The sequence below is a fragment of the Salvia splendens genome, chromosome 4 (genome assembly GCF_004379255.2).
Source record: "Salvia splendens isolate huo1 chromosome 4, SspV2, whole genome shotgun sequence".
In the NCBI taxonomy this organism is placed as follows: Eukaryota; Viridiplantae; Streptophyta; class Magnoliopsida; order Lamiales; family Lamiaceae; genus Salvia; species Salvia splendens.
Genome location: NC_056035.1, coordinates 14,388,552 through 14,404,860, shown reverse-complemented (window position 1 = coordinate 14,404,860; position 16,309 = coordinate 14,388,552). Strand labels below are relative to the sequence as shown.

The 16,309-nt window shown below is 36.8% G+C and overlaps 2 protein-coding genes across 13 annotated transcripts; one reads left to right on the top strand and one right to left on the bottom strand.

The window, feature by feature from the left end:
* Positions 1-1,029: 1,029 nt before the first annotated feature.
* LOC121798748 (pentatricopeptide repeat-containing protein At1g79540-like) lies at positions 1,030-7,175 on the top strand. 11 transcript variants are annotated; one of them, XM_042197905.1, is made up of 8 exons: positions 1,032-4,150; positions 4,553-4,761; positions 5,221-5,311; positions 5,553-5,667; positions 5,789-5,820; positions 6,313-6,448; positions 6,548-6,622; positions 6,692-7,175. In XM_042197905.1, the coding sequence occupies exon 1, from the start codon at positions 1,135-1,137 to the stop codon at positions 3,550-3,552; it is 2,418 nt and encodes an 805-aa protein (XP_042053839.1). In that variant the 5' UTR covers positions 1,032-1,134; the 3' UTR covers positions 3,553-4,150; positions 4,553-4,761; positions 5,221-5,311; positions 5,553-5,667; positions 5,789-5,820; positions 6,313-6,448; positions 6,548-6,622; positions 6,692-7,175. The 11 variants fall into 11 exon arrangements, with proteins under 11 accessions (XP_042053844.1, XP_042053839.1, XP_042053837.1 ...); XM_042197903.1 differs by having other exon boundaries at positions 5,976-6,448; XM_042197906.1 differs by adding an exon at positions 5,976-6,075 and having other exon boundaries at positions 5,553-5,820.
* Positions 7,176-7,323: 148 nt separating this feature from the next.
* LOC121798747 (RRP12-like protein) lies at positions 7,324-15,996 on the bottom strand. Of its 2 annotated transcripts, XM_042197897.1 has the most exons (18): positions 15,380-15,996; positions 14,718-15,264; positions 13,988-14,242; positions 13,378-13,469; positions 12,419-12,629; positions 11,664-11,845; positions 11,369-11,587; positions 11,034-11,206; positions 10,777-10,870; positions 10,645-10,701; positions 10,445-10,579; positions 10,259-10,327; positions 9,538-9,651; positions 8,757-8,915; positions 8,546-8,674; positions 8,307-8,408; positions 8,087-8,136; positions 7,324-7,986 (listed from the first exon to the last, which is right to left on the bottom strand). In XM_042197897.1, exons 1-18 carry the CDS (start codon positions 15,875-15,877, stop codon positions 7,671-7,673), a joined length of 3,402 nt encoding a protein of 1,133 aa, XP_042053831.1. In that variant the 5' UTR covers positions 15,878-15,996; the 3' UTR covers positions 7,324-7,670. The 2 variants fall into 2 exon arrangements, with proteins under 2 accessions (XP_042053831.1, XP_042053832.1); XM_042197898.1 differs by lacking the exon at positions 10,445-10,579.
* Positions 15,997-16,309: the final 313 nt, after the last annotated feature.

The following is a 16,309-nucleotide window of genomic DNA, read 5'->3' as shown; positions in this document are numbered from 1 at the left end:
AAAATGGACTATTACGACAAAAATTTCATTTGTTATGAACTTATTTTTCAAAAAGTAAATGTTTTGGATCAAATTCGTGTTTTGGTCATATGTTTAGGATCGAAATTAACATTTACTTTAAATTTAATTAGTATATTATAAATTTATAATTAATTTAAAAATAATAAATAACTAGAATTATAATTATAATAAATACTATATTATTTATCATTTTTTATTTTATTAATAAAAAAATTAATTATGATTACGTCAATGATTAGTTCACTAGTTTTTTGCAAGTTTAACTTTTTCTATTGATCGTCATTGCCTATTTGTTGCTTATCTGTATATGTGTGTTTTGTTAAATGCAATTATAATTTTTAAGTAATACTCCTATGTACTACTATTATTTACTCCCTCCATATTTCTTTACTATTGAAACTTTTTCATTAAGAAATACATACTGTATTTAATAAGTTGATGAAGTGAGAATAAACTAGAAGAGATAAAAAGTAGAAGAAAAATAAAATAAGAGAAAAAATAAAATAAAAGAGAAAAGTGTGTGCCGTACTTAAAAAAAAATAAAAAAGAAGAAAGTAAGAGAATATTACCTTTTTAATTTATTAGATTATTTTAAATAAATAATATTAAAGAAATATAATAAAGTTATCATAATAGTAATAGTTAGTATACTGTCATTTAGAAGGGTGATAATTTATCTTTCAGTATTTATATATATTAAATATAATATTATATTTTTCACTTAGTGTTTAAATAAAAAATAAAATTCAAAATTTTAATAGAAGTAAATGGATTCATATTCATAGGATTAGTTTTGGTAAGAATAATATTTGGAATACTAAAGAATGATTAAAACTCTAATAATTTGAAGTTAAGAAAAGAAAGCCTCCACCAATATTACGTATATCTTGTTTCTCTGGCAGACATACTACAACTCAAACACACAATATTGTAATTGTACAGTAGTACTATATTGGTATGAGGCATTACTATAAAATTTTTCATCTTCTAAAATAAAGAAAATCAAAATTTTGTTAATTCAGCATTCATATTTCCGACTGAAAAGCTGCTAAACCCCAAATCAATTACATATGTGGCGATGAACATGAACATTCAACATTCTGCACCACCATTATGCATCAATTTCTCCATTCCCAAATCTTCCGTGCAATCCGCCCCCAACATTTAACTGCCAAATCAAAGTTCTCCTCATTTTCCGATCATGCTCTCGATGATTCCATCTCGGATAAAGTGCTCGCCCTCATCAACTCTGAACGTCCCATCGAACCCGCTCTCGCCGCGCTATCTCCGTCGCTCAATCGCGAACTCGTCATTTCAGTCCTCCAATCTCAGGCCCGATTGAAGAAGGAACCACTGATCAGCTTCCGATTCTTCATCTGGGCTTCTGATACGGCGCACTTGCGAAGTAGCTTCTCTCATAAACTGATGGTTGACATGCTTTTGAGCAGCGGGAATGTGAATTCTTTGGATTCGTGCTGGGGCCTTCTTGATGAGTTGAGGAATGAGAAGATGAGCGTTTCAGCAGATGCCTTTTCCGTCTTGATTTTGGGTTATTGGAGACTGAAAAACGCGGAGAAAGCGGTGGATGCATTCGGTAGGATGAAGGATTATGATTGTAAGCCGAATTTATTTGCTTGCAATGTTATTCTTCATGTTTTGGTTAAGGAAAATGCGATTTTATTAGCACTGGCAGTTTACAACATGATGATTAAGTTGAATATTGATATGGGATGCGATACGTTCAACGTTTTGATTGATGGGCTGTGCAAGAATGGGATGATTGAGGCTGCCCTCAATCTGTTTGAAGAAATGACTAACAGAGGGATTCTGCCAAATAGGATCACATATACAGTGGTAATATCAGGGTTGTGCAAAACAAAGCGGACTAGCGATGCATATAATCTGTTTAACGAGATGGTGAGTAGTGGATGCAAACCTGATTCTGCTACATACAACACTTTGATTGATGGTTTCTGCAAGCAAGGCCTGATCGATGAGGCCTGCGTGCTCTTGAAATCATTTCAAGACGACAAGGATGGTGTTGGGATAAAGGGGTTTAGCTGTCTGATTAATGGGTTGGTGAAAGCCAACAGGTTTAGTGACGCAGAGGTGTTGTTTCAGAAAGTTCTCCAGGTAGGGTTAGAGCCTGACATTGTCTTGTACACTATCATGATGCGTGGATTGAGTGATGCTGGAAGGATGAATGATGCAGTTAGTATGTTGAGGGATATGCTAGGGAGAGGCATAGTTCCCGACACTCAATGTTATAATGTATTGATCAAGGGGTTCTGCGACTTAGGATTGTTAGATGATGCTGAATCTCTCAAGCTAGAGATTTCTCGGAACAATCAGTTCCCTAACATGTGCACTTTCACTATTCTTATCCGAGCTTTCTGCAGAAATGGCCTGCTGGTGGAGGCTCAGCAGATTTTTAACAGCATGGAGAAGCTAGGATGTTCTCCTTCTGTTGTGACGTTCAATGCCCTGATTGACGGGTTGTGCAAGGGAGGAAAGCTTGAGGAGGCGCAGCTAATGCTGTATAAAATGGAAGTTGGGAGGAGCCCGTCATTGTTTCTTCGCCTCTCTCAAGGTGCTGATCGCATCCTTGATACTGCAAGCCTACAGAAGAAGGTTGAAGATATGATGGAGTCTGGCTCAGTTTTGAAAGCTTACAAGCTTCTGAAGAAGCTTGCTGCCAGCGGGGTCGTCCCAAATGTGGAGACGTACAACACTTTGATACACGGCATGTGCAGTGCAGGGCACATCAATATTGCTCTTAAACTCTTGGAGGAGCTCCAGCTCAAGGGCTTGTCCCCGGATTCTGTGACATATGCAACACTCATATATGCGCTCCTAAAGGTTGATAGAGATGGTGATGCGTATAAGCTCTTTGAACAGATGAATGCAAATGGATGCAAACCTAGCTCGTCCGTGTACAAAACATTCATGAGTTGGTCTAGCAGGAAGAAGCAGATGTCTGTCACCATTAGTTTCTGGTTAAAGTACTTGAAGAGCCGAGCTGGTGTGAAGGACGAAGTATTACAATCAGTTAAAGAATGTTTTGAGAAGGATGAATTTGAGCAAGCTGTGAGAAGCTTACTTGAGATGGACATCAAGTTGGCAGATTTTGATTCAACATTATATGACATTTGGCTGACTGGACTTTGCCTAGCTAAACAAGCAGAGGAGGCTCATAAGGTGTTCTACGTTCTTGAGGAGTTCAACGTGCCCGTTTCTCCCCCTTCATGTGTGCTGGTGATTCGTGCTCTATGCTTCAAAAGAGAACTCAATAAAGCAGTCGATGTCTTTCTCTACACCCTGCAGAAAGGCTACAGACTGAGACCACAGCTCTGTAACAGTCTAGTCGGAGCGCTTCTCAAATCTAAGGATAAAGTGATAGTTGCTTTGGAGCTTCTGGACAGAATGAAATCTGCTGGTTATGACCTAAACTCTCATCTTTATCCAAGAACAAAATCTCTTTTGCCCCACATTTATAGTTTGCTGAATGTGGACAATGCAGCAGCTACATAGTTTTATTGTACAATTTGAATCGTTCCGATAGATTTGGTGCTGTTTTTTCTCTTGGCTTTGCAATTTTTTGGGTGATGGAGGTTGTCAGATCTGTTTTAAATGCTGAGAAAAATGATAGGAGTGATGATTAGAAATTTCACATCCTCATTTTTGTAGCTTTGTATCTAATACTCTCTCATTCTGTTGTATGAAATAGGGGTAGAGATTGTTTTTTGACACTTGAAAATGGATTAAATCAGATGGTTCTATGCCTTTATCTTTCTTACACTTGCTACTATGGAACCAATAAAAAGGTGAGGTTAGGTAAATCACAAACTGCAAAAGAACATGTTTGAAACTAGAACCTTGTAAGAAATCACACCTTAAAGAAATGGAGCATAATTTCTCTGTTTGTCTTGGACAATGTCCTGGATCCCCTGTTAGATTGGCTATGTACATGGGGGTTGGATCCAAAAATTTAAAGAAGCTGCTTACAGATTTTATGATTCAGAGAAGGCATTGTCTGATGCTATTGAAGTTACAGGGGCAACTCTAGGCCCCGTTTTACTTTCAATGAGCGAATATCTCATGTCTAGCTCTAATGAAACCTACAGTTGAGGTAATTTAAATTTTTTGCTTCTGAATTTTCCTTTCACACCTTTTCTTTATCTTCAAATAGATTTATGAACTAATATATTTGACAGCTGTTAAACTAATACAAGATCCCATAACAAGAAGTAGTTGGTGTTGTGAACAAGTTCTGAATCTTTATATAACATTCTAGACATCTTCAGTAAAATTTGATCTAGATTTTGATGCAGGCCAACCAGATCCTTGGAGAAAACGAATGCAAATTAAATTCCCTAGTAGGACCATCTAATCTCATCGATCATGTGCAACAATTTTGAATGATTATGTCTCATCTGCTTAGTGTCTAACAAGTTGCTTGAAGAGTCTTTGGTGTCATATAAATAGTTTGAGGGTTGTTATCTCTTAGACTCTTACACTTGTTTGCTCACAGGTATGGAGCAGTTGTGATGGATGAACAGAGTGAAGATGGAAGTCTAGGATATACTGCTCTTCACAACAGACTTGTCAGCATGGTGGTCCGACATTTTTTAATTTGATAAATTCAGAAGTACTGAGGCTCACTACTCTTAATGAGAATATGACCATTCAACACGTAATCACCCATTGCCCATGACAGAGAGTCAGCTTCAGCAACGCCATGTATGTTTAGGAATTATTTTTTGTTAATGGTTTTCCATTTGGACTCTTTATATAACAGATAATCTGGACTGCCATCTATTTTTCGCATCTTCCTCATAATCACTGCTTTGGAAATAATAAACTATCAGTTTGACTTCGAAGAGATATGGTCTTTATATATCATCATTACTTCTTTACAAGAAATTAAGAATCTATTTTTATCGTTCTCAAGTGTCTGCATTCTGGAGGCATAAGTGGTTTCCACATAGGCATGCTCACCAGCACTCCAATAGCATGTTCTTGCTATATGTTTATGTTATTTCTTAAGGTGGTCTGTTTGTTCAGCATTATATTTTCTTGATGCATGAACGTGAAGTAAAAGCTAAGCATCAACAACTTATCAGTGGGGTAAAACCATTTTCCTTTGAAGTTTTAGCTTTAGTTATTTCTCTTCATGCTCTTCATCTTTGATATTTTCAGGTATCCATACTGTCATATTGGGCTTCAACATACTTTTTGGACTTTGTCAGCTTCTTATTTCCTTCATCTTTTGCCCTCTTCTACATATTTGGTACATTTTAAGCTTTGTGCCATCACTTTCTGAGTTACATTATTGTCACAGTATATTCTCTAGTAATATCAGCTTTTATTGTCTCAAGATATTCTAGGTGTTTACCAAAACTACATCGCATGATGGTAAAAGCTTGACAAACTCTAATAGTTTATTATGCTTGTAGCTGTCATAAACTCTGCTACTAAATTTTCCTTTGTCACTGTCATTCCATAACTTTCTTGAGTTCATGGTCATGCAGGTCTAGAGCAAGTCTTTCTTCTCCACCAGCCTCATGTTCTTGGGATATGGATTATCAATAGCATCATCTACTTATTGTCTCACTTTTTTTCTTTTCTGAGCATAGCATGGAACAGGTACTTGACTCTGAAGTTGTGCTTTACATAGTGGGGATTACAGTCAGTTACTAAATCTATTTGTGAATGTTGTCCTATTGCTGCATTTTTTCACTGGCTTTATTCTCAATGGGACTTATAGCGTCAACAGCACAAGCCAATTCTCTTCTCAAGGTTGGAATATTTATTCTGAACATTAGGTTTATCCTTTCATAAATGTACAGCATTAGAGATTAAAAGTAGTCGGACAAGATCTTTATTAATTTCCCTTTTATTGCTGAAACTGTATTCATTTCCCATCCTTGAACTTGTTGAAATTTGCCGATTAGCCATCATATGCATTAAGTGGAGGGAACAAACGAAAATTATCAGTTGCAATTGCAATGATTGGAAATCCTCCCATTGTCATTCCTGATGAGCCATCTACTGGTACTAAAATCTGTTCTTCTCTTTTCATAGTATGGCTGTGCATATTCAAAAACAAGTTGATCTTAGTTTGTGTGTGTGAGCGAGAGAGAAAGAGAGGCCCTAATATTAAGAACCTTTCATTTCATTCCAATCACTTGATCCTTGTATTGAGAAACTTCATTTAAATCCCTTAATTCTTTATTCTCAAAAGCATTATGTTTGAGTTCAAAGCTCCATAATCATTATCATGATCTTAAGGAATGGGTTGAATCGCCAAAAATTCATGTGGGAAGTTCTATTGTGTCTATCAACAAGAAGAGGAAAGACGGCTGTTATACTCACTACTCATAGAATGAATGAAGCTCAAGCTCCCTGCACCACGATTGGGATAATGGTACATTTCTAGAGATCTACCCAGAATGTGACTGGCTTCGAGTGAACTATATACTAGTATGTCTTTATTCTCATTCACTTGAATTGCATTTGTGTTTAGGTGGGAGGCAAGCTCAGATGTATTGAGAGTCCACAACATTTGAAAAACAGATTTCGCAATCATCTCGAGCTAGAGGTAGCATTCCTACAGTTCATTATTTATCAAAGTGTTTTCGTCATTTGATCCTACCTCTCTTGTCATCAGGTTAACCCTACTGAAGTGAGCTCTTTGGAATAAGATGTGATGTGCCAAACAGTTCAAGACAAGTTCTTTCACATCCACGAAGCATACTCAATGACCTTGAAGCCTGCATAGGACATGCCGGCAGCAGTGCTGCTGAACAGCGACAGAAATCAGCTTATCGAATGAGACTGTTGTGACAATTGTGTGGTGGCTTGACAATAAAGAACGAGTGATACACTTGTGTCAGCAAATAGAGATTCTCGTAGGACTTTTTCCAACCCACTTTCCTTTACAATTCTTAATACTTGTGCCAGAAACAAAGTGGAGAATTATTAGGGGATGGGGGGAATATTTCTCAAAATAAGTTTAACCAAGATTGGACTACAGTAGGTGTCAATTTCTAGAATGAATTCAATAAATTGGCTGTTATATTATTGTGATGAAGAAAGAAGCCTAGTCAACGAAGATAAATGGATGAAAAAGATTGTGATGAAGATTCTTCAAATAGCCAGAGTGGCACGAATCATGTCTTCCACGATATTCACGCCCCAGAAGAGCCCATCATGTGTATGAATCTTTTTCCTGCTGTTACTTAAATTCAAAATTGTTTCTTTTCCAGAATTTGGGTACATATAAAAAGCAAGAAGCGTGAATAAAATAAAATCATGTAGTATATTATGGTAAAGGTAACAACATAAGGAACTATGTAATGAGAGTGAGACTAATGAATGAATATCTATATATATCTGTACCGAACCTATTTTTCGCAACTACAGTCTACAGCCCCATTTAACTGCTGCAGAACCAAATGCTCTAAACAAAACCTCAACAAAACCTGTTGAAAAGATGCCATAGCTCTCTCACCTACATCGCACTCATAGCAGAATTTCCCCTGTCAACTCATCGCAGATTTTCTCCTGTCAACCCATTTTCCGTGCTTCGCTGTTGTTCTAGCCATGGCTAATTTTGCTCGTTCCCCCTCTCCGAGCACAGTTGGTCCTCAGTTCTTTGTTGCTGATTTTTTGTGTTTTGGATTCCTTGAAGCAGCAGCATGAAGGTTGCGTTCATTGCTCTTAAAGGCTGACCTCCCTTTTTGCTTCTTCTCTCCACCGGAGGGCTTCCCCGTGAAGCGTTTTGCATCACCACCTCGAGGTCTGTTCGACTCGCCTTTTCTGAAATTGGTGCGATCAGAGTGTCCAGTGCTCTGTGAGGTATTTCCAGTGTTCTTTTGGTTGTCCCTTTTCTTCCAAGGTCGTCCAGTGTTTCCTTCTTCCTTGGACGAGATGGCAGATTCATCTCGTTTCCTTTTCTCCTGCCTGGAAGAATAGGTAGTTTTATTATCTCAAGAATGGGTAATGGGAACGGAATTCCTGACCCATAAAAATGTAAGGTTTGAAGATGAAGGAAGAATCGAACCCCTTAAGAGACTTATCAGAAGGTTCCGGCCTTGTCTTGCCATGACGATTCTGCAGCATTTATAACATAACTAAGTGTGCGGCACAAGGCAACAAAACAATGTTTCTGAAATAACAAAAACTAAGGAACATTTTTGGCTTTGGACAACAGCAATTTATTCGTAAACTAAAATACTTGAGCACTATTGGGAAAAGACTCGTTCATGCGGAGGAGGAGGTACCTCTACAACACCCTGCACAAAGTCCTTGTATTTTTCAGGTGCAAGGGCCTTCACATTGGCACAACCACACTTCCTCATTAAAATCTCCAAGATCACAACTATCTGCAAGAAATAAAAGCAAGCATTACAACAGCATCTCTCAACAGAAAACAGCAGCAGTCCAACTAGTCAGCATAGAGCAATATTTTGCTACACTGTTCAAGCAACTAATGTTGGAGCAAAGGCCAATAATCACAAACCTTTTCTTTGAAATGATAGCGCGAGACAGATGACCAACGAAGAATTCCATCCATGATTTCAGAAAGAGAATGGTGCAGATCATTTGGAGTAAGCGATGAAACTACCACCTTTACGAAGCCTAAAACAGCCTGTTCAATTTAGATCTTGCATTCATTATCACAGAAAATACTAAATAGTTTATGTTCGTAACTTCAATCAGGGAAAACTCACTTTTATAACCTCAATTGCTTTGCTGTGTAACAATTCCATAACCGAGGGGAAAATATCAGGCATTGCAACACAGATATTAGGATCACTGTAAACTAAAACTGAGAGTGCAGATACCACTCCACTCTTTATATGAGAAGAACCTGAAAGATACCCTGTAATCTGCACATAGCAACATATTATTTAAAGTAGAGCCTATTTTTCCCAATTTAGGATAACCCAATAGCTTTGCTTTACATGGGAGTCCACAAAACAATTCAATATATAAAAATTATTCATATAGTATATCACAGTTCAAGCTTGTATGGCTTTCTTCCCAGACGTAAATTTCCAGTATATAGCTATATTAAGTATGCCTTTAATCCACCACAGGACAATTTTACCATCATAATTGGCAATGGGTTTTTGTAGTTGATGAATCATAGAAATTCCAGATCAATGGTAACATGACTGGAGCATAAGTTATGAGAACATAAGGATAGAAATCAAATACTTCCTCCGTTCTCAAAAAATGACAAAGTTGTAGATGACACGGGTTTTAATGTGCAATTGGTAAAGTACGAGAAAGATGTGAAAAAGTAAGAGAGAGAGGGGGGTAAAAGGTAGTTGAAGGAGTGTTAGTGGATTACGGGGTCCACATTATAAATGACGTGTAGGATTATTATTTGTTGAAAACTTTCCATATTTAGACTTGGTCTAATTTTGGGGGACGACCCAAAATGGTAAAACTAGTCTATTTTTGAGAATGGATGGAGTGTATAGTATATGATAAGGTTGCACGCACCATAGTTATAAGTATGTGATAGAGCTCTTTTGAAGAAGAATCAGCTGAACCTCTCAACTTGGAACTTAATCCATGTAAAGCATCATAAGCTGCCTTTCTGCCTTCTTCCCTGGACTGAGTATTATAAACTTATGCTTAGTTTAAGAAATATTGCAGCAAGGAAAAAGTATGATATTCAATAGAAACTCAAAAGTAAAAACATTCAAATAATCCCATACTAACAAAAATGAGAATTCTATAGAAAAATAGACAAAAAGGCAGTATATACACAGAACTCGGTAGATTCAAAGCATAGGCTTGCTTTGCATGGACTGTGACACTGTCCTCATTGGGCATACAAACTTTGTAGCCTTTAACTTGCAGACTCAATGGAAGTTTCGTAGACATAGTTAAATAGCTTATCATATTCCTATACCTATGAAAGTTTGCCACACATGCTAAAACAACACATATACATACTTCCAAAACTCCCTTATCCACCCCTCTTCTCTGGTTTTGAAGCTTTTTATGTTGGAAGAAAAGGCAAAACTGGGATACTTAAAGGGCAATAGACCAGCAACATGTGAAAGCTTGATTGCAATACCAGACACGAATTTTTACTTCAATATTTGATATTTCCTAAGTTCCAGTTCCATGAAAAAATGCTTTAAACAAATCTTAAACAATCTTAGAAAATCTGATCATAGAGAATAAAACATCAAATAGCAGAAGTAGCTCTTACATCTTTTAACATGAGAATGATCTCATTCAGGATAAGGAAAGCCTTTGTATTCTCCTCATCCGGGGTTTTCTGCAGAGTAGGAGTACATCTTATCTATCAAGTTTCAATCTAAAAGGAACCCAAAATAATAAATGGATCAGTAGATCCACTATATAAAATATAATAACAGCATAATAGCTAGCCTACCGATAATGCATGAATTAGCAATGTCTGCAAACAGGAAAAACGGCTTTTAACCAATTCAATGTTTTCTGAAGGCTTCATTCCAGCCAACAAATCTATCACAACATCAAATTCTGTAGAGCAGAATGAAGAATGTTTCTGCGCAGAGGATGGTTCAGTAACTGTTTCTTTAAAAAATATACAGCAATTATATAACAACAAACCTCAAGAATTTTGCTGAGAGTTTGATATGCTTCCATCTGACTGGCCACATCACTCGCCTAAAATAAAAAAATCTTATCATAATAGCATAATCAAATAAATGTAGATAATATAGTAAAAAGGAATCAACTAACCTGCAGATAATGCTTAATAAGAGAAAATAGTATATTAACTAGATCTGTATCACATCCTTCAACTATGCAAGATGCAAGGTCCAGTATTAAACACCTACAAAAAATAGACAAATCGACAACATGCAAAATATTAAATTCAATATCTTCATTCCCAGACATGTAGACATGGAAAAGTCAAGCCAGGAACAAGGACGAGAAGTTGAATAGCATATCCATAATCTCTCCCAGTTAAGACAAATTTGTTATTTTGTTATCACCTTTCCACATCAGTACCAGCACTCTCTTTTTCTTTGGATGAAACATCAGCAATGATTTCTAATTTTCCATGTTCACCAGCATCATCCAGTAGCTGTAACTTCTTAAGTGAAGCAATAAATATCTCTTTGGTTACTGAAGGATCACATATGGATACCAAGCAGCTGATTGCTTCCTAAAAGTCATTAAAGAATGAATGAATTACTGGTAAGATGCCACTAGAAACTTCTGAAGACCAGCATCAGAAACAGGAAGCATGAGAAAAGAGACATATATATAATACATGCATATAACTGTAGTAGTTAAGAAATCATATCAACTGATAGGCAATGTCAACCTGAAGATGTTCCCGAGTCTCTGAAGTGCACTCAAATAGCACATCAACTAAAGGCAGAAGCAACTCTTTGGCGCCCAAAGACAAGGCATTAATATTCTTTTTCGCCGTCTTTTTGGAGTAGACATGACTTATTTCATAATCTATTGCAGCATTATCAGTCAACTGTGCAGACCCAACATTATCAGAGGCAAGCACTCTTCTATTTTCCATCACTAGATCCTACAACAAAAATAATCTGTTAAAACATAAAGTCATTAAAATTGGCGAGCAGAGTGTTGGAATATCAGAACTGTACCTGCAAACTGATGGCAATAATCTCAATCATAAATGAGTCCTTCTTGAGAAAGGGGATTAAGAGTTCAGAAAGTGAGGGAAAACTCTGATATGTATCAATAGGCCAGTGGCAAAACACAGGCAACAATCCCCAACACCCATGGGCATAAGCCTGCAGATCTTGGCCAATTACTGGATTTTCAACTAGAAAGGAGCAGAAAATCATATTAAAGGGATCAGAGGAAAAAACCCAATTTATAAGGATTCATATCTAATGAAGGTATATAGATTAACAGAATAGCAAAAAATTGAATGAAGAGGTTTACATCTGCAGACAAATCAAACAAAGATAAATCTGTACACGAGACATTACTTTCTAAATTATGAAGCCAAACAATTCAAAAGAAGTATCACAAAAAGAGTAATGACTGCTACAACATTAGACATGCAGATCAACTACATACTAAATTGTGCCATTGTTGGGATCAAGAGGTGCATGCTATGATGGCTGTATGATGGAGCCTCAATACGATTGTTGGTTTATCTTATGCGACTCATGTGTTCAGTTCTTGAAAAAGAATAAGAAAAAGGTTGTTCAGTAATCATAACTAACATCACATGTGACAAGTATTTAGGGCAGTGATATTATTAGAATCTCTAGAAATACATATGCTTTGTATTAAGAGAAAATTGGTAAGTAGATTCAAATGTTATTATGCATCAAACTACTTTATTAGAGAATAAGAAAAACTTTAGAATCTCTTTGCAATATAGTACCTTTTTTAGATCCCTTCTCAAAGGATTCAGCAAGAGGTATGATGTGCTCTATAAAGAATTGTAGTGATGATCCAACAATATTTTTCTTTAAAATTGGTATCAGCCAAATATTTGAACAGGAAAAATCTTTTCCATTGAGGGAAATTGGTATAAGAGAAAGTAATATCTCAGGTCCCATGGCAGCAACAGCAGAGCCGATGCAGTCTTCAAGCTGCACCAATGAAGAAAATATGAAAAGCTTAACTGAAACAGCCAAACTATACTATGAAAGAATGAAATCAACTAGATAGCTACAAAAGAACATGCAAGCACTGCAAAAGAAAAAACAAAACAAAACTTATGTACACTCTTCCAAAGAAATAAAGACCAAGTTACTTAAATAGTGATATCAATAACATATAAATTACAAATGTTTCTCCAGGTCCCAGTTCAAGGTCTAAATAAATCTTAATGTAACCAGATATAAAATTGTCAGATTTCCAAGACAAAAAAAAAAATTTGTTTCTGTCAAACTAACAGGCTATGAAGAAAACTAGAAGAAAAAGTAACCAATTCAAATGCCATACCACCAAACAAACTTGTGGCGCTATAATGCATACACCACATAGTTATATAAGCAAATATAAAAAAGGTACTCCCTCCGTCCCATCTCAAGTGATTGACTGCTTCTTGGCACATGTTTGGGGAATATGATAATAAATAGTTAAAGTGGAGAGAAAGTAAAGTAAGTAAGAGAATAATGTAGATACGGCTCTCTTCTATACTATTCCATTTCTTATTTTACTTTCTCTTCACTTTAACTATGTATTATCATCTTCATAAACCAACGGCCAAAAAGAAATCAATCACTTGAGCTGAGACGGAGGAAGTATAATTTCACAAGGTACAACCAGCATATAACCAACTAGCATTGAGAACTTTCTGATTATAAACAAAGTTTGTGGGAAGAGGAGGCTCACATGTTTAACTTCTGAAGTACTAACGGAAGTAGCATTCATCAGATCAGCAAGTTTAAGAAGTATAGGCCTCATAAAGATATCTGACTTCTTACCTGGAGCACAAACATTTGAAGAATATTAAAGTACATGAAAAATTCATTATTCAGAAACAATGTATGAGATATTGAAGATTCAACATAAAGATTAGGAATTAATGGGTAGACCAAACACAACTAATGACTGATTAAAAGTAACCAAAACTTGGTGCAAATACAGTCAATTGAAATGTAAGTATGCTGCGGAATTTATCTGTTGTCTCACTGCAAGCAAAATAACACACGTAAATGGACAATTTCCAAAACTGTGTTTAAAGATTAAAAAAATATCCTCTTCCAAGACTATTTATAAGAACCAACTCGCACTTGAAGAATCACATCAAATTTATTTGGAGCTCAAACAAAGGCCAATATTACAGGTTCTATTAGATACAACCAACTGATTTATCTAAAACCCAAAAGTTTTTACACCTTGCATCAGCTAAGTAAATAAATAGACTAAGTAATCCAAATATAAAAATTACAGAATACATCAAAGTGATAATATTTTCTCTGTTGAAACTCAAGATACTTACCAAGTTTGAGGAACAGAGAAGAAACTACAGACAATAAGTGTTTATTTAGAATTGGAAATGAGGAACACAGCAAATTGTAGAATTTGGTGCATCCAACTCGTACTGATTTAAACTCTGCACTGTGAGTTGTATCATCCCCCTTTTCTTTGCTTTCCATTGTTAGCAAACGTTTTCCATCAATATGCTGATCCATTAGTTCTCTAAGAATGAGGGAAGCCTGTAAAGCCACATTATCTCTTGAGGAAGATAAAAGACCTGATAGGAATGTCTAAATAGTCATCTTCAAGAATATGTTCAAACAGAACAATAACCATTCACATATATACTGATTATTATTTCATCAATACAAACATATCAATCAGAACTTAGAACTTCCATGATACTACAATTTAAAGCGGCTGTAATTGTTTGGGACATCACCAAGAAGATAGAACGAAATACCCAAAAAGGAATCCTCTATCTCTTTGTCTCAGTACACAGGAATCTAAAGAGAAACTTGTCAAGTGTCAACTAATTAATCATAAAACTGGAACTCCTCTCCATTACTAACATTAAGGGGGCAGAAAAATTCTAACTTGACAAATATGTTCCTTCCATTTATCTACCACAACTTTCCTTTTGGATCAAGATGTATCACATGTCTTGAGAAAATTAGCACGGAATATACCTAACTCATAAATTCACAGGGAACTCAGAGCAGCATCGAATAAAAGATAACATCAAAACCTACCCGCTAATGATTCAATCAGCATAGGGAAAACGGACTCCCATTGATCTATATCACCATTATGAAGTCTTCCTAGAACAGTTTTTGCCAAATTTGCAGCAAACAACACGCTCTCAGCTGGGTTCATTTCACCCAGAGCTATGTAAGAGGTCAGTAGCCTAAAGATGTCTTCAGCATTCGAGATTATAACTTTAGTTTCTGAAGTTTCAAATATAGCCGCCATGACATCGAAGACATGCCTTGCCGCTACCATGGATTGGGAACCCGGGATCTTCAACAATATTGAAAGCACCTTCTCGCGGACCTTGGGTGAGAGATCTGGAATAACATGCTTCATTATGTTCAGTAAATGAAGAACTTCTTGGTGCTCAGACCTCGATATTAACTCATGCCTGCTTCCATCAACTATTTTTGAATTGCTAGTTTCTGCGGCCAATGGCATGTGACGTTTGAGCAACGAGTAAATTGAATTACTCGCCTTCTTGGAGATAGAAGAGTGCTCCAACAACTTGAAAACTTTCAAGAGACAATCCTGAGCAGATTTCCTTACCTGAAACCAAGATCAAAGATGCAATAAGAGAAAACACATTTCCTTCCTAGCTTTTATTGCATTACGCAACTGCGCAAAACTTTCTACACTGTACATAAACGTTATTCATACTAACCTTAGGCCGCTTATCGATCGAGAACCTCAAAAGCCACTCAAACCCTAGGCCAACCGAGCCCCACTCCTTCAAATTGCAGAATTCCGCAACCAAAACACCCACACACTTCACTACAGCCCTGAGACCAGAAGTTCCCAATTTACCACCACTCTCCTCAACTAATGTCACCAAAATCTCCACGGCCTCGCACGCTTTCTCCGGCTTGATTTCTCCTTTACCGACCAAAGGAAGCACGATTGAAATGAAAGAGGTGACCGCACCGAGAGCATCGGCGTCTAAGTTCTCATAATTGGAGAGAGAAGTGATTGCGGCAGCGAAATATGATATCGGAGTAAGGGGCATAGAGGCTGACTGAATGATGGAGCGGGTGGCGGCGGCGGTGGCGCAGAGGTGGCGGTGCTGCGCAGCTGAGGAGCGGGCGTAGCGGGTTAGAAGCTGTTGGCATATGTCAGCCTCCGCGACGAATGACTGTGGTGCTTCAAGGGCGTCGTCTTCCATTACGGCGGCGGAACCAAGTAATTTGAGTTGTGCTTTGGCAACTGCCTGAGGTAAAATGGGTTAGGGACTTAGGGTTTATTAGGGGTTTTGGAAGACGATCTTCAAATTGAAGTACTGAACCCAATATACCCCATTACATCATAATTTTAAAACGATTTTGAGACATTTTTCTAAATAAAAATGATAATAAATGAAGTATTGAAAAGTTATTAATCATATCCGTGCAAAAAAAGTTTATGAATACTATTATATTATAAACTTTTATAAAGGTACGTTAGGGTGACACCGACAATCTAGGCAATTAATGTGTGATACAAAGACAAACAACTCGGCATATGATTCAAGTAATTTGCAATACGAATTCATGGCACTATGGTGATACTATAGTTAAAATGACAACCTAGCCACCTAGAAAGCAATCTGTGATACATT